The 22,486-nt window shown below is 50.8% G+C and overlaps 2 protein-coding genes across 8 annotated transcripts in view; both read left to right on the top strand.

The window, feature by feature from the left end:
- The window catches only part of LOC307074555 (sodium- and chloride-dependent GABA transporter 2-like), a 29,346-nt gene extending 24,259 nt beyond the window's left edge, over positions 1 to 5,087 (top strand). For all 7 annotated transcript variants that reach the window (XM_079734741.1, XM_079734745.1, XM_079734743.1 and 4 more), the window contains 3 exons: positions 1,214 to 1,314; positions 1,663 to 1,833; positions 2,577 to 5,087. In XM_079734741.1, the coding sequence (XP_079590867.1) occupies positions 1,214 to 1,314; positions 1,663 to 1,833; positions 2,577 to 2,693 (389 nt within the window). In that variant the 3' untranslated portion in view covers positions 2,694 to 5,087. The remainder of the gene's footprint in view (positions 1 to 1,213; positions 1,315 to 1,662; positions 1,834 to 2,576) is intronic.
- Positions 5,088 to 9,404: 4,317 nt separating this feature from the next.
- The window catches only part of adamts1 (ADAM metallopeptidase with thrombospondin type 1 motif, 1), a 27,438-nt gene continuing 14,356 nt past the window's right edge, over positions 9,405 to 22,486 (top strand). The window contains exon 1 of the mRNA XM_079735365.1: positions 9,405 to 10,981. Within this exon, the coding sequence (XP_079591491.1) occupies positions 9,809 to 10,981 (1,173 nt within the window). The 5' untranslated portion in view covers positions 9,405 to 9,808. The remainder of the gene's footprint in view (positions 10,982 to 22,486) is intronic.

The raw sequence follows: 22,486 nt of genomic DNA, 5'->3' as shown, positions 1-22,486 counted from the left end.
GTGCTTGCGTGTGTGTGCGTCCGTGTGTGTGTGTGTTTGCTTGCGTGCATATGTGGTGTGTGTGTTTTTCTGTTTTGTGTGTGTGTCTGTTCTCTCCCTCTCCATTGACTCCGGGGGGGGGGAGCCGGCAGACAGTATATTAATGGGTCTATAGCTGCCCATTGGACCAACCAGACTCTCGCTGTTAACGGGGGCATTGTCTGGCTCCCCAGCCACTAAATCACCCCTGGGGGGCTGGAGTCGCAGGAAACGCCCCCTTCCGGGGGAAAGAACCTCCAGAGTTTGGAGGGTCTTAATTGTAGGCACAGAACCCCTGTTTGTGACCCTCTAATCCGTCCCTCGGTGGCAGACTGGCACGGGGCCAAAACAACGGCTCCCGCAGCGGGTGTAAATCAGTTTTTAAAGTCTTAAATGTCATCGGTTTATGGAGGGCTCCTCGCATAAAGAACATGGATTGAGTTGATGTATTGCGGTGGTTGCGGTAGTTGTGGTGCTAGTTGTAATTGTTGTTGTTCAATTTTAAACTGGGAAATGAGTTGAGATTCGGTCACGGAGACGGCTTTATCCAGAGCGATTTATAAGCGGGCTTGAGGATTATTGTAAGCACATAGTCAAAATTTGAGTAATAACAGAAGGTGTTGAATGACCAAGTTTCTAAAGACACATCTGGACACAATGAAGGGAATGAAAGTGTTTGTGTATTTCTTTATATTTATTTATTTGTAGTAGTCTCATAGAAGAGCTAGCAGCTTGTATCCAACTTATTTTACTTCCACTTTCACTACCGCCCCTTTTTGGAATACTCAATTCTGATTGGTCAATCATGACATTCAGCCATCTGTTATTTCTGAAAGCAAACCCTTGCTACGAATAACAGAACGTTGCTACAGACGCTATTTCCAACCATTAAATCGAACGGACAACTGTTTCTACCAGAAGTAATCAAAAACAATTGTTATATTTTGTTTCAAGTGTATTATTTCTTTACTAAGTAGCCGTGTCAGACGCGGCATAATTCGCGTTGGGGTTCTGCATCACCCTGTCGGGGCATCTCGCAATTAGGAATAGCCCTCGGTGTAGCATCACCCCTTACCTGGTAGCTAGTTATGTCAACGTAATTCCTATTGCATACTTTTACATTCCTATTAAATACAGGGAAACTCAATTTTCCTGTAAGAACCTCTCCTTCCTCCCCCTGTCCACCTCCGTTCAGGCCCTGAGCGGTTCAGCGACCACATCCGCGACATGATTGGCCACAGCCCCTCGCCGTTCTTCAAGGTCTGCTGGAAGTACCTGACCCCCGTGGTGTGCATAGTGAGTGACCTTTGACCCCCAGGAAAACATGTTTTCAAGCGATATTTTGACAGTTGACCGGTTTGTTTTGGCGTGACGTGTGAGTTTTGTGTTCCGCCGCAAAGCTGTACACAAACATACATTTAATTTTCTGTTTTTAGTTTAATAAATATATTTGTTAAATAAATATGAAACTATTTATTTATTCTTTGTATTTAACCACTTGTCTCCTTTATTTAACCAACCAAAAATCTCATGTACAAGACCAGCCAAAAAACAACACAACACCAAACTAGCGTACACCCAGGTTGACAGTTGAGCTAGCTAGCATCAAGCTAACGCTGAGCCCCTCCACCGCCCTGCCTCCAGGCCACGTTCATCGCGGCCCTGGTGCACTGGAGCCCACTCAGGCTGACCAAGGGGCTGGTTTCCCCGGCCTGGGCCACCGCGCTGGGCTGGCTGCTGACCCTGTCCTCCGTCTCCCTCATCCCCATCTGGGCACTGTACCTCCTGGTCATCACCCCGGGACCCCTGCTTGAGGTTAGCGCACCGACCCCGCCGTCGTAGCCCCTAGCGTTAGCCTCGTAGCGTAATTGCTATGCTAAGTCGTATTTTAAAGTTCATCTTGTAATCCCATTGATTTCTGTTGGAAGACTCATTGCTCGTTGGCGGGAAACGGAGAGGGTGGCTGTTGACGTTTGGTTGTAGTCTTTTTCGCTCGGTTCTCTGTCTCAACAGTAGGGCTAGAACCGAGCTAAAAGACTACACTTTCCATTTCCGGTGAACGAGCAATGAGTCTTCCAGAAGAAATCAATGGGATTTACAAAATGCTATAAATGTGCTATAAAACACGACAGAAATTGTATTTCGCTACGATACTTGATCTGGAACATCAACGAACACCACTAACCACTCGTTGACTTGCACATTTCTGAAAACGAACGCTTAGGGGTGTTTTAAGGACAGGTTTGTAAATGGCAGTTGACATTGTGAAGCAGGCGGGGGCGATTCGAAATGAGCCAAATTCCCAAGACGGGACCAATAGTCAACATTTCGGTGTCAACCACTCTATTTCATCCTAGAAAACCCAGAAAGGGTGCTCAATGTTCAAAATACCGGAAATGGTCCCTTAATATATACCATAATCATATAATTATGATTTCATTGGTGATCTATACTTTTTTTGGTGAGCTCCTTCTACTAGGCCCAAATCTTTTTGGTCCCTTGACATTGTCTTCTGCGAGAAAACACTGCTATGGCTGACCTCACCTTTGACCCCACAGCGGATTACTCACCTGTGCCGACCAACGATAGGCCAGCTGCCACCGAGGGCAGCGGCCCCGCCCCGAACCGCCAAGCAAAACAAGCAAACCAAGAAGCCAATCTCTGACATTTTGTAGGGTCATGTGACCCAACGTTTATCGTCCCCTGGACAAAATGGCGGTGGTAAGTGCGAGGTCTGTTTTGTTGGCGTATTCTTCTGGGTGGAAGTTCATTCGTTCTCAAGTCAATCATTCCGGGTATCATGGATTTCTTTCTTTATTTTGTTTGTTTGAAATATGTTGATGGAAAAAACTGAAACCTTCGCCTTAAGTCAATCTTATAACTCAAAAATGGCTAACGTAAAGTACGTTAGCTACCTGATTGTTGATAGCAAACTGCCTCTCTTTTTTCAAAGACTATCTAACACAACATAACGGGAGATAGGAACATAGTAATTTCCAGAGCACCTAGTGGTTGAATCAATGATAAAACATGTAAGAAGTTTTGAATGTATACAAAACGTGGATGTATATGCACTCAAAGTGCGCATTGCAAAACTAATTTAAATATAATAAAAAATATATTATAATAATATAATAACAATATATATATATATTATATATTGTAATGACCACAGGCAAGGTAGTGAGCGAAGAAAGTCCATAGGAGCTTTATTATATTCCTCAAAAAGTCAGACAGCTCAACCCGAACACTCAACAACCGGAAACACCCGGGACCCCCCTCCCAGAAGGCCCGCCTCTTCCTCCCAAACCCTGTGACGCTACAATATTATATAAAATGTATTATATTGATTGAATGCTGTATATCTTTACTGTAGTACAGCATGCTTGTTTTGAGGTACTTTGAGTCTTGGTACCAGCAAGAGTATAGGGTGGACTATGAACATACTGCAGAATACAGATTTAGTTCATCATAAGCCTTACTGTGCGTTCACACCAAACGCGAAGGGGCGACACGATTCCATACAAAGTCAACGTAGGGCGAAGGTTTCCCGCGACAAGATTTGATTTGCAGCGCGACACTTTTGCCCGGCACGGGCGAGCACGTTCACGAGGATTTGCATTGCGACACCTTGCTCGAGTTGAAATATTTATACTTTGCCGCGACATTTGTGTGATGACAGCCAATCAGCGTTTAACAGCGTGGGCCACCGAGTGACGTGCGTAACGTAAAAGCCAATCAGCGTTCAACCGGCCAACCGTTCCCTGCAGTGCAGCCCGGGGTGAACCGCAGCATGGAGGAGAAAGTGATTTGTTGTCGTGTGCGACTACCGGAGCTCTATATATAATAGAATATAATATAGAATATCACGGCCAAAAGCTGTGTGACCCTCCGGATGGACTTAGCGGGGGGAGCTCTCGTGGGGATTGGGCTTTGCGGGGTTTATTGTAGTTACCGGCGTGGCTGTGGTTACCGGTCTTGTGTGTCTAATCAACTGTCTAATCAATACTCCATTCACTGCCTCTTCCGTAGTCATTATAATATTATGAATAGACTGCGTCGGGTTCTCCGACGTCTTCCCCCTCATCCAACAGGTAAAGACATGCAACGGTGGTTATCTCGGCCGTGGTTGAGAATGAATCTCCATGAAGCACCGTTGGCGCGCAAAAGATTTGGCGCGACAATACGCCTGATAAAACTCGCACAGCGACGGATTATGATTTGCCAAGCGACAAAACTTGGGCGACGGCGCGAACGGGCGACAAATGTGTCTTTTGGTGTGAACGCAGCTTTAGTAACAAAAATGTGATTGTTTACATTGCGATGACCGTATGTTCAGTTTACGAGGAATCATCCGTAGTTGAAAACCTGGAATTAAAATCTAGACTTTTTTTTTATAAAAACATCTATATTTTTCGCAAATATGATTTGAAATATTTGTTTGAGATTGTCAATGTGGAGTGGTGATTCCAACACCACCACTTTCACTCGTGCCTGTTGAAACTGTGCCTGTTGACCATAGTGCTTCCATACACACTGCTAGGCTTGTGTCAGGGGAGGGAGTAATCAGGGTTTTAAATACAGTTCTACTGATTTCATTGTCTCGACAGATGCAAAAAGAGTATTTATACTAATAGTCACCATTATCCATTCATTAAAAGGTCACTCTGCAGAGGATAACAATGGCTGCTATGGCATCTTATATTTACCTTTTCGTTTTATGTTGTACAGACTCATTCAGCCATTCACTGGCTGTTGGACCCTATTGCTCTGATTCCTTTGTACGAGACCAATGCGGTTTGAGATCGAAATATAATAATTGTCAATGTTATTGTGAGATCTTACAAGGAAAGCTATCTTGATCTCAAGATGTGTGCGGTGTTCAGACATGCGATGATGTCTCCATAAGACCAACTGTTTGGGTTGCGCTGACTTGACCTGTACCGTCAAACGTAACCTCCACCTCAGTTCTATTTTTATACATGCCTTTGATACCTCCAGAGTTTCTCAACGTGATTTTTGTTTGTTGTTTTTTCATTTAAATTAAAGACCTTTATCTGTGATGGGGAAGGAAAGTGTGTGTTGGTTGTTTTGTGTGTGTGTCTGTGTGTGTGTGTGTGTGTGTGTGTCCCACCCCTGGGGGTCGCTAGGCTACCTGTGACCTCTGGGAGCCATACCTCCTACCTCTATGGCAACATGGCAACAGATGGGGGGGGGAAGAGGAAGAGAGAGAATACAAGAAGGAGGAGGAAGAGAAGAGGATGAGAGGATAGAAATAGAGAGGAATAAGAGGAGGAGGAGAACTGTGGAGAGGAAAGGAGGAGAGAGGAGCAGATGGGACTGCTATGTTGACATACATTAGTGTCTCCCTCTGAGAGAGAGAGAGAGAGAGATATGTGACCTGTGGTGGTGGAACTGTAAGCTGATTTAAGACGTTGGACTTTACTTTTGTTTTCATGTCAATTTCATAAAATTGCATTTATTTTATACTCGGGCTCTGTAATTACAGTTAAATAAATATAGATATGTAGATCTATACACACAGACAGACAGACAGAGAGGGGAGAGAAAGGGGGCTTAGGGGGCAATCAAACAGCACCACTTGGAGCTTGTTGGCTAGCGTGTTTGAAGCTAGTGGCTGTTATGTAAACAGGCTTCTGTGTCGATTAGCCATATTGGATTTGCCTCTCTCTTTCTCCCTCTCTTTCTCCCTCTCTCGTAGTGTAAGTGCACGTGGCCCGTGCACATGATGCTCTGCGCCAGGAGTGCACACGTGGGACCCTTACTGTACAACTGTTGTGTGTTTGTGTGGATGCAGCGGGTGTGGGGACGGGGATGTGTGTGTGTGTGTGGGGAGGGAATGTGTGTGTGGAGGGGATGTGTCTGTGTGTGGGGACGGGGATGTGTGTGTGTGTGTGGGGAGGGAATGTGTGTGTGGAGGGGATGTGTCTGTGTGTGTGTGTGGGGAGGAGATGTGTCTGTGTGTGTGTGTGTGGGGAGGGAATGTGTGTGTGGAGGGGATGTGTCTGTGTGTGTGTGTGTGGGGAGGAGATGTGTCTGTGTGTGTGTGGGAAGGGAATGTGTGTGTGGAGGGGATGTGTCTGTGTGTGTGTGGGGAGGGAATGTGTGTGTGGAGGGGATGTGTCTGTGTGTGTGTGTGTGTGGGAAGGAGATGTGTCTGTGTGTGTGTGGGGAGGGAATGTGTGTGTGGAGGGGATGTGTCTGTGTGTGTGTGTGGGGAGGAGATGTGTCTGTGTGTGTGTGTGGGGAGGGAATGTGTGTGTGTGGGGAGGAGATGTGTCTGTGTGTGTGTGGGGAGGGAATGTGTGTGTGGAGGGGATGTGTCTGTGTGTGTGTGTGTGGGAAGGAGATGTGTCTGTGTGTGTGGGTGTCCATATGGTTCTGTTGGCATAGCACTCTGGTTCAGATGATGGGATTATAAAGGATTCAAACAATCCACTGTATGGTATCCAGAAGAGAGAGAGAGAGAGCTCTTAGACCTTATCATTCTCCTCATCCATTGACTGGAGTTACATAACGACGAGTGATTATCATAATCTAGATACTAGAAAACCTATATTGGGTGTTAAAGTAGTGGCCAGGGTGTTTGAAAGATACCGGGTTCGATTCCCTTATGTCCGCAGCCAAACCTGTAGGCAGCCTATAGGGTAAGACTGAAAGACGTGGATGATAGTGATGATAGTGTCTGATAAATGACTAAAGAGTCTGAAAGTGATACTAGTCTCAACCTCCTCCTACGTTTTATGTGTGTGTGTATGTGTGTGTGTTTGCGTAGATAGTGAGGATTTGTATCCATGTGTGTGTGTTTGTGTGTGGATATGTATGAGTGTGTTTGTGTGTTGATATATATGTGTGTGACTATGAGTGTGTGTGTTGATATAAGTGTATGTATATATATATATGTGTGTGTGTGTGTTGATATATATGTGTGTGTACGTGTTGATATGTGTGTGACTATGAGTGTGTGTGTTGATATAAGTGTATGTATATATATATATGTGTGTGTGTGTGGGCGTTGGCGTGGTGACGGCCACATGATCAGTTGTTGTTGCCCTAGCAGGGGGTGTGTTGGTGTGTGCCATCGATGATGAGCGGGCCGTACCACCGGCCAACTTCCAGGAGGGGTGGAGGTGGCGGCGCGGCACACCATGTTCCCGTTCCTCTGCACGTCCGCACTCGCCCACTCGCATTAACGCACACACACACACACACACACACACACACACGTATAGGAACACGCGTGCGTATGTATGCATGTGGTGTGTGTGTGTGTGTGTGTTTGAAGTGTCAGACAGTTGTCCTTTTAACCACGCACATAAAAACACCCGCACACACACACACACACACACACACACACACACACACACACACACACACACACACACACACACACACACACACACACACACCAAGTGCCCCCCTCAGCTATATGGTGTCATATCAGATAGTGCTGTAATGCGAGTCACACACATCAATAAATGACCAGTGTTCCGGGACATTCCGGGGTCCCCACAAGGTGGGTGAGAGGGGGGGGGAGGGATGGAGGGAGAGAATGTGGGGGAGGCACAAGGTGTGTGAGAGAGAGAGAGAGAGATGGGGGAGGCACGATGTGAAAGAGAGAGGGGGGAGAGTGAGAGGGAGGGAATGAGGGAGTCACCATATATTAGAGGGGGAGAGACAGAGGGAGAGAAAACGGGGTAGGCACGATGTGTTTTAGAGAAAGAGAGAGGGGGAGGGGGGAGTCACGATGTGTTAGAGGGAGAAAATGGGAGGAATCACGATGTGAGAGAGACAGAGGGAGAGAGATGTGAGACGGAGGGGGAGAGAGTGGAGAGGGACAGAGAGACGGGGAGGAAGGTGGGAGAGAGAGAGGTATAGAAGGGGATGGGAGTGACAAGGGGGAGGGAAGGAGAGACCTAGGGAGACAGAATAGAGAGGAAGGTTATTACATTCTTCTTCAGGTATGTACGGCTTGAAATTTAAAAAAAAAAGCCCAGGTATGACATCGGCACAGCCTGAGAGAGAGCGCCGTGCACACACACGTTGCCCAGAGAAGAAACGATTCACTTCAGACAGGTCCAACGTCCGCGCACGAGCGCGCGCCCGCGTGCGCACAGCAGACCTCATCCGACTTTTGTGACAAAACAGAAACACGTGGGGATTTGTAAAAACAAGGACACAGAGACACGGCGCGCACTTCTGGTGCCCGCGTGGAGTCACGAACGCGCGGACAGACACGGGCCGTTAACCGTCCCGCGCATGCGCGTTGAACCCGCTGGGTTCTTATTCTGGAAGGGGCCATCAATTATCAATTCCCCTCCCGCTGTGCGGATCCGTCCGCACCGTTAGGCGACGTCTGTCTTTAATTATTTATGGAGTGAAAGTGGAAAAGCGGAAAGTAATATAACTCGGGTTTAATGGAATGATGTCCGAGGGAATCCAACAGGTGTTGGACCGACCGCTCGAGGTCAGACTGACTTCGTCTCGTGAACACAGGGTAACCTTAAGTTAAGTGAAGTCATTAACTTTTTTTAATCGCCATGTTTGAACGGATTTATTTCAATCGTCGAAAATCTGTAAGCGGAAGGAAAGAAAAAGGGACGGGGGAGGGAACGCGCGAGACGGAGGTAGGCTACACACCACAACTCGTATCTCTGCCTCTCGCAAGATGTTGTTGTTAGGATCGCGCGCGCATGCGTTCGTGCTTGCGCGCGGAGGACGTGGCCTCCTCCCTTCCTCTTCTTGCTTAGTTTTCTTCATTCAATTCAGATGAGCTTTATTTGCAACGACAATAAACATGTACACTTCAAAAAGGGAAATACTATTATAAAATACAAAAAGTGTAAGAAGAGTTTAAAAGGGACAATGAAGTAGAACAAATACTTTACAGCAGGGAGGTCTTTTAAAAATTAAAATTGAAAATGCTATAGGCAGGTAAAACTTTTGCAATTTGACGATAGTTTGTTACGGTGATTGGTGATCTCTCTCTCTCTCTCTCTCTCTCCCTCTCTCTCTCTCTCTCTCTCTCTCTCTCTCTCTCTCTCTCTCTGACTGTTTTGCAGTCTGGGCGCTGAGACGAGCTCTCGCGCCGCGTCTGAGTGGGATGAAGAGAGCGAGCTGCCTCCCAACAATCCCACGAGCGCTCTTCTTTGGGAAGACGCAGGACGACGGCGAAGTGAGCGAGAGAGAGAGAGAGAGAGGGGGGGAGACAGAGAGGGAGATAGAGGGGGGAGCGAAAGAGAGGGGGAAAAGATAGAGGGAGAGAGGGAAGACAGAGGGAGGGAGAGAGTGGGAGAGAGAGAGAGAGGGAAGACAGAGGGCGCGCGGGAGTGAGAGACAGAGAGTACCGCGCAGGGTGGGGGTGGAGCGGCAGCAGAGCGCAAAGGGGGCCGGCCTCTCCTCTATCCGATCCTTTTAAGAGGAAACTTTGTGTTGTTCCTCAAGTTCAGCTCCACGACTCTCGCTCCGCTGTTCCTCTCTCTCTCCCTCTCTCTCTCTCCCCCTCTCTCGCTCCCTGCGCTCTCTTTCTATCTCTCTCTCTCTCTCTCTCTCTCTCTCTATTCTAACGGATTTTTCTGTGTTTCGGTTGTTGTTGTTGTTATTGTTGTTCTTTTCTTTATTGTGAGCTACTTTTCACGGGCCGGTTCGGACACCGAGAGGATGGATACCGTTCTGAGAGTTTCCCCGGCGACTGGACTCGGTTCCCCGGGATATTTCTAACTGGAGCTAACGTTACGTTATGCGCGGGTCGTCGCCGGTGGAATGAACAATGGCGCGCAGGTCTTGCGCTCTGGCCGCCGGGGCCGCCGCGCTCTGGCTGCGGCTCCTGCTGCTGCTGCCGCTGGCGGCCTCGGGAGCCGCGCTGCCCGCTGACGGAGCCTCCTCCCCTGGTTCCACTGCTCCTGCGCCTCCGCCACCTGCGAACGTGTCGCTCTCCATCGCACCTGCGCGCCGGTCCGAGGGCGTCGTGCGCACGGTTGACCGGATTTACCACGGGGGCGGGAAAGTGGGGTACCTCTTGTACCTGGACGGCACGCGGTTTCAGTTGGACATGGAGCGCGACGAGTCCGTGGTCTCGCGCCACTTCGACAAGCAGTACACGCTCGCAATGATGGGCGCGGAAGGCGGCGGAGACGCCACCATCGCGCCTCTCCACCGGGAGTGTTTTTACCGCGGGACAGTGGACTCCCAACCGGAGTCCCTGGCCGTTTTCAACCTCTGCGGGGGCGGGCTCGAGGGTTCCTTCGCGCTGAAGCACGCGCGCTACACCGTCACCCCGTTCGTCAGGGCGAAAGGGCACGAGGGCGACCTGCGCGCCCTGCAGGACAAGGACGCAGAGAGTGCGCTCCATTTGTACACGCGCGAGAGCTTCAGCTTTGAGGCGATGCCAGCGGCGCGCGAGAGCTGCGGCACGCGCGAACGGCGGGGCACCTCGACATCCCGACGTCGACAGAAGGGTCCCGGGACGGGGAAACGAGGCAGGGGCCGGGGACGTCATGGACCCGCCGTCGGGGCACGGGCGGAGCACGCGCACGACCACGAGCGTGAGGGCGCGCGCGGTCGGCGCCGGTGGAGCCGGCTGGCGCTTCAGGCCAAGTCGATTATCGCGCGTGGCAAACGGTCGGTGTCTCGCGCCAGGCACGTGGAGCTGCTGCTGGTGGCGGACGACTCCATGCTGAAGAAGTACGGGAAGGAGCTGCACCACTACCTGCTCACGCTGGCGTCCATCGCGTCCAAGCTGTACGGCCACGCGAGCATCGAGAACCCCATCCGGCTGACGGTCGTCAAGGTGACCGTGGTGGGCGAGCGGGAGAAGGGGCTCGAAGTCACCAAGAACGCCGCGGCCACGCTCAAGAGCTTCTGCAAGTGGCAGAACCAGCAGAACCCGCTGGACGATGACCACCAACACCACCACGACGCCGCCATCCTCTTCACCAGGCAGGTAAACAATCAACAACAAACCAACGGGCCAAACCCCCCCCCCCCCCCCCGACCGGCTCTCTTCCCCGCGCCTCTCTGGAGCGCGCGCGCACGCTACTACTCTGTATGTGTTTGGCGGGTCCAACCTTTCCCCTTTAAAGTCCCACGCATGCGCACCAGGTGGGCGCGCGAGAAGCAGCTGTGTGGCTGTGACCCGGTCTAAGCGCGCGCCTCCTTTTGCGCGAAGAAAGTGACGTCATGGTTTGTTTTTATTTTGGCCCGAGCACGCCCCGTGTCGTGTGACAGCATGGTATTTACGTTAAGCGGCTTTGCACATGTTTATCATAACAACATTCTCCCGTCCCGCGCGTGGTGGCGTGTATTACTACGCCTCACGGGGCGTCGGGTATGTCGCGCCTCGAGACAAAACAAAGCGTGGTTTCCTGCGAGCTGTTTGTCCGGGCATTTACTTGTGTCTCGAACCATCCCTCCTAGTCCCCTGATGACATAGCGCTCGAGCCCTCGAGCTCACTGTGATCCAAGTTGCGTGTCAGCGCCGCGCGCGCACGCACGCACGCACGCACATTCTTCTTCTTCCCGCCCGGCAGGAGGACGTAGTTAAAATCAGCTGCCTTGTGCATTTCATTTCCCCCCCACATTAAAAAACAGTCGGTCAGGCGGCTCTCCCACTGTAATCTCTCTCTCTCTCTCTCTCTCTCTCTCTCTCTCTCTCTCTCTCTCTCTCTCTCTCTCTCTCTCTCTCTCTCGCTCTCTCTCGCCCCCGTATCACTGTACATTCCTCTCTTGTCTATCTCCTGCTACAGGGAGCTGTCAGCAAAACAAACCCAGGAGTCAACTAGAGTCATGCGTTCTAGACCACACTCGCAAATCTCTGCTGTCTGCCTCCCCCCCTCTCTCCCCCCTCCCCACCTCTCTCTCAGCCTCCTTCTTAATCTCAATCTCGATCTCTCTACCGTCTCTCCTCGTCTCCCTCCTCTCTCTGCCTCTGTCTCTATCTCCGTCTCTCTTACTGTCTCTCTGTTTCTCTCTCTCTCCCTCCCCCTCTCTCTTTCATCCCCCCCCCTCTCTCTCTCTCTCTCTCTCTCTCTCTCTCTCTCTCTCTCGCTCTCTCTCTCTCTCTCAGAATGAAGCCTCAGGACAACAGCAGATAGTCTCAAGAACACACACACACACCCTTCCCCAACGCGCACACACACACACACCTGTGTCTGCGCTGTGTCCAGCTCTGTCTGACAGTTGTGGGGGGGGGGGGTTGAACTCATCCCCAACAGAGGGGGACACCAGCCAGGGGTATATCCCCATCTCCCCCCAGTCTCCCCCCAGTCTCCCCCCTTTCGGTACTCCCACACCGGTGGTCCTCTTGGCACCGCTAGCGCATGCCTGAGGCTCGCGGCGCACTCTTTGGCTAACCGTAGTGATCCCCTTTCCCACCCCTACCTCCTCACCACCCACTTCTCCCCCCCCCCCCCCCCCCCCCAACACCCGCACACGTTTCTGGTAGAGGTCTCTCCTCGTCTCCCCCCCCCCCTTGGTTGCCCCATCTGGACGGGCGCGATCCAGCAACTGGTCAAAGAGAAGGCCCACCCAGACCGGGGCAGCGGTTAGCTCTGTCATGGGGGAATGTGATGCTGCGGTCGGGCTGGGCTGTGGGCCGGGTTCGGCGTCTGAGACAGGATACCTCGCGATACCTCGTGGGCACAGAGGGTTTCGTCCACGGCGAGCACAGACGCGTCACCTTAGGGAGGAAGACCGGGTCTGATGAGCTCGGGAGGTGGAGTGGGGTCGGCTTGTAGCCAGAAGCCCGCCGGTTCGATCGAGCTCAGTGTTTGGTTGGGAACGAACTCCGAGATGGACGCCATGTTTTTTTGGGACATCCTGTCCTACAGTTGGATGCATTCCCCACGTAACCTCACCCCTCACCGGCGGCAGACGTTAGGCCCCGCCCCCTTCTGGTCGGTCAATACGTGGTCAAGCTGGTTTCATCCAGATCGATGCGGACACTAATGACGTCCGCGGTGTGAATGGTAAACCCGGTGGTGGGTTGTTCGCCTGAGGGGTTGGTCGATTCCGCGTTGTGGAGCTGTTGTTGTTATTGTTGTTGTTGTTGTTCACAGAGCAGCCATCGTGGTTCCGTTCCCTCGTAGGGTTTCGTCGCGAATATATCCAAGATGGCCGACAGGTGAAGGTGAACAAGGCCTGTAGATGAAGCCACGCCCCCTTGTGTGTGTGTGTGTGTGTGTGTGTGTGTGTGTGTGTGTGTGTGTGTGTGTGTGTGTGTGTGTGTGTGTGTGTGTGTGTTACATCACAGGTCAGAGACATGGCATACGCAGCGCTCTGCTGCCATTTTGTGCGTTGACCTCTGAACTCCGTCCCCTGCTTTGATGTTTCGTAAAATTCAAGGTATTTTAAAAGTCTGTCAGCTGTCAGATAATCCGCTTTGTTGAAATTTTGTCAGCGCTGCTTCTAATAGGCCGCTGTACTGTAGTATCTGTTTGTTGACACAACATTGTGTTTGCGTGCTCGTATTGTTTTACCCACGGTTTCACTCGGGCCCTCACTATTTGGGTCCTCAGCTGTGTGTGTGTGTGTGTATGTGTATGCGTGCGGGCGTGTGTGTGTGTGTGTGTGTGTTTGTGTGTGTTTGTATGTGTGTGTGTATACGTATGTGTGCGTTTTTATGTTTGTGTATGCATGTGTGTATATTTGCGTGTGTGTGTGTGCGTGCGTGAGCCCGTCAACTCCCTAACAAGGCCCTCGGGGGGGCGAGGCGGGGGGGGGATTGCTGGCTCGTGAATCAGGGCTGCTGGGCGATTATCGTACGCCGCTGAGCTGGAACTGAGACCCATTCAGTCGCCCCCGTCCCATAAAGTCAGACGGGTCCATTGTCCACCACCAGGACCGGGGGTGAGGGGGGGGGGGGGGGCGGGTCTTTGAGGCCAGGTCCAATTACCACCGGGGCCTGACACCCTGTCCAGGGTGGGGGGGCCGGAGGGAGATGACCCTCGCTGCGGTGTCACCCCGGACCCTCACATACCAGCAGCCCGGCTGAACAACAGCCTGCATTGAAGACGGGGGGGGGGGGGGAGAGAGAGCTAGAGGGGGAGAGAGAGAGAGAGAGAGAGGGGGAGAGAGAGAGAGAGAGAGGGGGAGAGAGAGAGAGAGGGAGGGGGAGAGAGAGAGAGAGGGAGGGGGAGAGAGAGAGAGAGAGAGAGAGAGACAGGGTGAGAGAGAGAGACAGAGGGAGGGAGAAAGAGAGAGGGGGAGAGAGAGAGAGAGAGAAAGGGGGAGAGAGAGAGAGAGGGGGAGAGAGAGAGAGAGAGAGAGGGAGAGAGAGAGAGAGAGACAGGGTGAGAGAGAGAGAGACAGACAGAATGATAGAGAGAGAGAGAGAGAGAGAGACAGAGAGAGAGACAGAGGGAGGGGGAGAGGGAGAGAGAGAGATAAAACATGTCACAAATGTGTGTGTGTGTGTGTGTGTGTGTATGTGTGTGTGTGCGTGTGTGTGTGAAGCTATTATCATCAGTGTGTGTGGGTGTGTTTTGCATGTACAACTCACAAATGTGTGGACATTCATATTCTCTTCCGTGTCTGGCACTGATCTAAAAATGTGCACACCAACGTGTGCACGCGTACACATTCCTATTCCCTTACACATGGTTGTGTGTGTGTGTGTGTGTGTGTGTGTGTGTGTGTGTGTGTGTGTGTGTGTGTGAGAGATGCACGCCTACATTAGCCATCTCGTCATAGCAGTTAGCTTTGCTAGCTCGCGGAGCAGCGAGACAGTTGGTGACAAAGCTCTACTGTACCCGCTCAGACAGCAAGACAGGGGGCGTAGGACAGACAACACGCACACACTCACTCACTCACTCACTCACTCACTCACTCACTCACTCACTCACTCAGACATGCACTCAGACAAACACTCACACACACACACACACACACACACACACACACACACACACACACACACACACACACACACACACACACACACACACACATACACCGACACATACGCACACTCTAACACCACACACACACACACACACACCGACACACACACACACACGCGTGCGTGCCTTCGCACTGCGTGTCTATAAGTCCTCACACTCACAGGGCGGTGGTGGGGGTACGGACGCCACGGCCATCCCATAATATTTGCCCAGCGATCGATGCCGTCTAGGTGCGAACGCCAGGCGCCTCGGGGGGTCACGGCGACGGCTGTTTGCTCAAGGGTCGGGTTCAGTTCAGATGAGGGGAAAGTACCAGTTAAAATACCTGTTAAAATACCTGTTAAAATACCTGTTAAAATGCATTCGAAGAAGTGCAGCGGTGTGCGTGCGTGAGACACACACCTGTCGTTGGAAAACGTCAACAGTGCCACAAATGGTCAAAAAGGTCACGAAAATAAGCTCTCACAAAGGCTTGATTCAAATGATTAAAATCACATTTTTTATCTTAATTTAATAAGGGAGGAAGGGAGAGAGAGAGGGGGGAGGAGAGGGGGAGGGACAGAGACACAGAGAGAGAGGGAGAGAGACAGACAGACAGACGCCAGAGAGAGAGAAGAATCAACGTGTAAATAATTTCACTTGGAGCCCATGGTGACTTGAAAACGTCATCTTAGTACACACCACAGTAATGGAAACCTAGCAAAGAAAACTTGATTATTGTTGTAAGATTAGAGAGGAAAATATTGTCCTCACTTAAGTTAAGTACGAAACGACCTTAAAAAGTATAAGATCATCATACATTTGGCATTGGAAGACATTGTGTAACGTAATCTTAACTGTTCTTAACTGTGCATTACCCCCTAATCCCCTGTAAACAAAAACATCTCCAGTCCAGTCTTTAATCAATCACGTCTTTATATCATCAATTAGACTCGAAAGAGATCATTTTCAAACTGAAACGTGCATCGCCGTCGGTCCGTCCCGCTCATTCCGCCATGCGTATGAAAACCCTAATGCACTTTGCGTTTCTATCTTTACATCTCTTCCATTTCGCCTCCTCAAACCCCAGGCTGTTTCCCCTCAGCCGAGCGACTCCGACCAGCAAAGTGTCTTCTCCTGTACTTCAGGGAGACGGAGGCTGGCGGCTACATGAGATCTGTGAGAGGTTTGCACGCACATGTTTTCAGGGGGGGCTAGGGAAACACGTGGAGAGTATGGTCCATAGTGATGGATGGATCTCTACCCTTCTCTGACCCATGCGTGTGTTTGTTTCCATCGGTCCTCTGTGTGTGTGTGTGTGTGTGTGTGTGTGAAAACACACAGAGGTGGTTACATGACTTTGTGCAAACATGTACAGTATACGGGAACTATTCTGTGTATATTGCATAGTACAGATGTGTAAAATGGTTTTTGTGTATTTATGTGGTTTGTGTGTGTGTGTATGGTTTTCAGCGTCTCTGTTTGTGTGTGGGTCTCTATACGTGTGTGTGTGCGTGTGTCTGTCTATTATTGCATGTACGTGTGGGTGTGTGTGAGAGTATAGTCTATTTCTCAGTGTCTGTGTCTTCTATATCTGTGTGCATGTGTGTGTATGTATGTGTGTGTCTCTCTACATGTGTGTGTGTGTATGTCTGTGTGTGTCTCTATATATGTGTGTGTGTGTATGTCTGTGTGTGTCTCTATATATGTGTGTGTGTGTGTGTGTGACACTATATGTGGGTCTGTGGGTCTCTATACTGTATGTGTGGGTGTGTGTGTGTCTCTCTACATGTGTGTGTGTGTATGTCTGTGTGTGTCTCTATATGTGTGTGTGTGGGTGAAAGTATGTGTGTGGTCTGGGTATCCTCTGTTTGTTTGAACTGGTCCTGATATTTCACAACGCGCTATGTTTCGGCTGCAATGTGTTGACAGCCTGCAGGAAGCTCTGGGATCCAAACCCTCCACCTTCCAGCCCTAACCCTTGCAGGCCAACTGCAGCCACAGAGGACATCTTGGGAAGCAAGGCTTCTGAGAGAGAGAGAGAGAGAGAGAGGGGGGGGGGTGGGAGAGAGAGGGAGGGAGGGAGAGAGAGAGAGGGGGGGGTGGGAGAGAGAGAGAGGGGAGGGAGGGAGGGAGAGAGAGAGAGAGAGGGGGGGGGAGAGAGAGAGGGAGGGAGAGGGAGAGAGAGAGGGGGGGGAGAGAGAGGGAGGGAGGGAGAGAGAGAGACAGAGAGAGAGGGGGGGGAGAGAGGGAGGGAGAGAGAGAGCGAGAGAGAGAGAGGGGGGGGAGAGAGAGAGCGAGAGAGAGAGAGGGAGAGTGGGAGAGGGGTTGAGAGAGAGAGAGAGAGAGAGAGAGCGAGAGCGAGCGATGGAACAGAACGAGAGGGAGACTGACAGAGAGAGAGGGATCAGTTCAACAGTCCCCCCTCCTTCAACATTCGTCACATCGATTTCCTGGGATCAAACCTGCGGGCCGGGGCTTTTTGGACTTCGCATAATGCCCCAGCCCATGTATAGGAAATTGAGGTGCCGAAATGGCCATGTGATAAACCTCTGGCGGGGGGGGGGGGGGGGGGAACACAAAAATGCCGAAAAATGCAGTGGCTTGTGTTTAAATGACTTGTGTTTATTGTAAGCGACAAGGGGAATGCCGGGGCTGTAGGGGCTCGGGTCAGGAGGGGGCGGGGCACAGCGGCTGCTACTGTGTGTTCCCGTGGTAAACCTTAAACATCAGCTCCTTCAAAATGAATTGGCATCAGATGAATACTGCAGGCCCCTAATACACAGTTGGTTATTGGGCCCTGTGTGTGTGTGTGTGTGTGTGTGTGTGTGTGTGTGGGGGGGGGGGGGGGGGGTGTCCACCCCCCTATTTTGTCGACCAAAAATCATGAATCATGTTCATGCACACCCCTTCAATCTCCTTCAGCTCACTATTGCACACACACACACACACACACACACACACACACACACACACACACACACACACACACACCTGTTATAATGTTATTTCTCTCAACATTTGTGTGACTGCTCCCACCTCCGCCCTCACCCTGCCTGTTAACTTCCTCCGCGCCTTCATCTCCCTCGTGTCTGATTTACTTTCTTGTGGCTCTTTGCTTCTCACTTGCCTCCCACCCTCTCGCTCTAACTCTCTCTCTCTCTCGCTCTAACTCTCTCTCTCTCTCTCTCACTCTAACTCTCTCTCTCACTCTCTCACACTCTCTCTCTCTCACTCTCTCTCTAAGACTCTCTCTCCTCTCTCACACACCTCTCCTCACACTCACCCTCTCTCCACTCACCCACTCTTGGTTTTTCTCCAGAGCCCACTTTTGTTTTGATTCAATTTCTATTACTAAGTCTGCACTCCTCTCTCATGAGAGAGATCGTGTTGGTAACTGTTCTCATTTGAGAGATTGTTTCTGTCACTCCTTGGTCATGAGAGAGTGTTTCCGACACTCCTTTCTCATGAGAGAAACGGTTGTTACTCCTTGCTCACGAGAAATTGTGTTGTTAACTCTATTCTCATGAGGGAGAGTGTTTCTCTCACTCCTTTCTCATGAGAGAGAGCATGTCTGTATCTCCTTTCTCACGAGAGTTTCTGTCACTCCTTTCTCATGAGAGAGATCGTGTCTGTATCTCCTTTCTCATGAGAGAGTGTTTCTGTCACTCCTTTCTCATGAGAGAGAGCATGTCTGTATCTCCTTTCTTACGAGAGTGTTTCTGTCACTCCTTTCTCATGAGAGAGATCGTGTCTGTATCTCCTTTCTCACGAGAGTGTTTCTGTCACTCCTTTCTCATGAGAGAGATCGTGTCGGTAACTGTTCTCATGAGCGATTGAGTGTTGCTGTCCCTACTTGCTCACGAGAGAGATTCGCCTTCAGCAACAACAGCAACAAGCTACAGTTCGCTGAACACAACGCTGAGAGCTTCAAACAGCTGGCAAAGGGTCGACCTGTGCCAAGAACTCCGACATATTAAGGCCCCGTCCACACGGAGCCGATTTTTTGGTGAAACCGCATAAGTCTTGTGCGTTTCGGACCGACCGTCCAGACGGCGACGGCGGCTCCGGTGCCCGAAACCGCACATTTCTGAAACCACCCTCGGAGGTGGCTTCCCCCAGCTGGTTCGTGTGGATGCCTGAAACGCAAACGTTGACGTCATTAGCACCCCACCAGCTGGGGGACGTCAGAGTTGCGTTGAATTTTTTATTTATTATTTTATTTGTATTCTTTTTGTAGCTTTAAAATACTGCCCCTTGATAAATGCTATTACTAACTGTACATTAAAAAGTATTTCTGCTCAGTTTAAAAGGGTTGAATCTCCTCGTGACTGAATGTTTGTCTACAGCGCGCAGGCTGTATGTGCGCAGGCTTGATGCGCTCCACTTTTTTCCGTGGAGAGCCAGCGCCTTGAATATTTACTACAGCGTTTCTACAGCTCGACGCGGTTTCGCAACGACTCCGTCTTTACGGAGATATTCCTGAACCGCGTGAAACGAAACCGGATCGTTTTCGCCCGTCTCGGCTCCGTGTGGACGGGGCCTAAGTGTTTGAATAAAAGGCGATAGACGAACAAATACCAAGGGGAAACAAATGGTTTATCCGAGAGATCCGAGACGCTTTGCGCGGAGTTTGTGTGTGCTGCATGGAGAGGGGCCCCGGGCTTCTGACTGGAACATGAAAGTCCCGGTCCCTAGTGGGTTTTTTCAGGCTTGTTTGAACACAGTGAAATCAGTGTGACACACACTTGGCAGCAGAGAGACCCTCTCTGACTTGTCCCTTCTCTCCCTGTGGAGCGTCCTGCAGTCATTTGGCAGGAGACGGGATTCCTTAACTAGGACACACACTGGGTGTTGATGTGTGTGTGTGTGTGTAAATGCGTTTTCTCTGTGTTTTGATGTGTGTGTGTGTGTGTGTGTGTGTTGATTTGTTCCCCCTTGCTAACACACATGAAATCTGCAAGTGTGAATGCATGCATACACTTTGATTGTGTTTGTGTATTCAGCTTTGCATGTATGTTTATTGTGTGTGTGTGTGTGTGTGTGAGACGTGTATGCGTGTCTGTTTTTTGTGTGTGTGCACAGCATGGGTGTGTGTCTTGACGTGTGACTTTTTGTGTGTGTGTGCATGGGTATGTGAGTCTGCATGTCTCTTTATGTGGGTCTGTGTCTGAGTACGTGTGTGTAATTGTACTTAGTGTGTGTTTTGTCTTTTCCGTGGCCCCCCCCCCCGGGGGGACAGGGTGATTTGCCGATTGACCTGCCCTCCCCCCGTCTGCATGGCTGAGTGTGGGAGTGGATCATGGATCAATACACAATACTGGACACATGGCAGCCGCCACTACAGAGCTGGCTGTTGTTAGGGTTATTAAAGGATCAGAAGATGGAGGGAGGGAGGGAGGGTGAGAGGAGGAAGGAGGGTGGGAGGGAAGGAGGAAAGGAGGAGGGAAGGAAGGAAGGAGGGAAGGAGGGAGGGAAGTTAGGAGGGAGGGAGGAAGGCAGGAAGGAAGGAAGGAAGGAAGGAAGGAGAGAGGGGAGGAGGAGGGAAGGAAGGATGGAAGGAAAGAGGGAGGGAGGAAGGAAGGGAGGAAGGATGGGAACGAAAGAAGGAAAGAAGTTGGGAAGGAAGGAAGGAGGAAAATAGGAAGGAAGGAAGGAGGGAAGGAAAGGAATTGCACCTTCTGAACTCCTACCCCTCCCTGAAGGAGTGATCCCCACTCGCTCCGTCTAGGCTAGGGTTAAGGCAGTCATAAATATACAACCTGTTTAGCACTTTACACTTACTGTGATTAAGGGCTATTAAAACACAGTCGACTAGACGTTAAGGAGGGGAGGAGGAGGAGGGGGGAAAGATTCAAGAGGGGATTAAAGAAAGACAAACACTAAAGCAAAAGGCGCTTTAACGACCCGACGGAAACGTATCGCGTTCGCATTTTCCTTAAGCGTCGACTTAACATTCCAGCGTGTCGTGTTCCCGCCTCCGATGCCAGCGCGTCCGTCTCCAACCCCTCCCACCCCCCCTCTCACCCAGCGTATCAGCCTGCCTAACAAACCCCAGGGTTTCCAACCCAGGAACGCAGGGCCCTCTACTTACACTCAGAGATGACTCACTTGTCAAGTCCTTGTTTTTGTGTGTTTTTGTGATTTGGGTGGAGGGGGGGGTGACAGGCAGGAGGAAAGCCGTTTGTTGTCGTGGCGTTCCTTTGTTTGCCTCTCGGGGGGGGGGGTGGGGGGGGGGGGGCGAGTACATGAGAGGAGAGGAGGAGGGCGATATAGATGGCCGCAGTGGGCGACAACGACACCAGGGAAAACTGTATAGGAAAGTAAAGAATGTTAGAGAGAGATAGGGAGAAAGAGAGAGAGAGGGATGGGGGGGATAGAGAGAGAGGGAGGGGGGAGAGTGAGAGAGAGAGGGGGAGGGAGGGGGAGGGGGAGGGAGGGGCGTCGTAGAGAGGGGGAGAGAGGTTCTTGAAGAGAGAGGGGGGAGAGAGGGAGGGAGAGATACTTGAAAAGAGAGGCGGGAGAGAAAGAGGGGGAGAGAGATGTAAACAGAGGGGGGAGAATGAGAGAGAGAGAGGGGATGGAGAGAGACTAAAAGAGAGAGAGAGAGAGACTCACCAACTTAAAGAGAGTGGGAAAGAGGGAGAGAGAGTGAGAGAGAGGGGGTGAGGGAGAGAGAGGGCGAGAGGGAGACGAGAGATGACAGATGGAAGCTTGTTTTATAAATCCCCCTCACTGTGAGAGGCAACAGGCACCCTGGGTGTGATTTCCCATTCATTCTGGGGGAGAAGGGATATTGTTATTGTTTCATTATTTATTTTTATTCAACTCCAGGGACTTTTAATGTGGAGGAATGCATGCACTCGTTTTCAGGGCTTTCGCAAACCATTCTGGAATGTTCTGAGCAACACTGAGACCCATTAGATCCTGGGCAGGTCCTTATCCGTCTGATCTGGAGTTACTTTTCTGGTAATCAGTCACTCAAAGTTACCGGCTGGCATTTATCAGTCCATTACCGCCTGTAAGTTACTGACTGCAGTTACTGGGCGTTGCTGACTTTTGTTGCTGACTGTGCTGCCCCAAATCTCGATGTTGGACCATGTGGGAGTCACTGTTGCTGACTGTTTGTTACTGGCTATTCTTACTGACTGCCTGTTTCTGAATGTTCTCTCTCTCCATTGGACCTGAGTAGCAGTCATTGGCTGACATGTGTGTCTCTTACAGACTTTCCATACTTACTGCTGATTGCTGACTGTGTCTTACCGCCTGTGTCTTGCCGTCTGTAGGACCTGGTCCTTACTGAGTGGTTCTTACCGCCTGTGTCTTGCCGTCCGTCTGTAGGACCTGGTTCTTACCGCCTGGTCCTTAACGCCTGGTTTCTTATTGCCTGTTTCTTGCCGCCTGTAGGACCTGGTCCTTACTGACTGTCTTACCGCCTGTGTCTTGCCGTCCGTCCTGTAGGACCTGGTTCTTACCGCCTGTGTCTTGCCACCTGTAGGACCTGGTCCTTACCGCCTGGTTCTTACCGCCTGTGTCTTGCCGCCTGTAGGACCTGGTCCTTACCGCCTGGT

Source organism: Pollachius pollachius (genome assembly GCF_949987615.1).
Source record: "Pollachius pollachius genome assembly, chromosome: 4".
Taxonomy (NCBI): domain Eukaryota; kingdom Metazoa; phylum Chordata; class Actinopteri; order Gadiformes; family Gadidae; genus Pollachius; species Pollachius pollachius.
The sequence above is the reverse complement of the archived record's forward strand: the minus strand, read 5'-3'. Positions and strand labels throughout refer to the sequence as shown.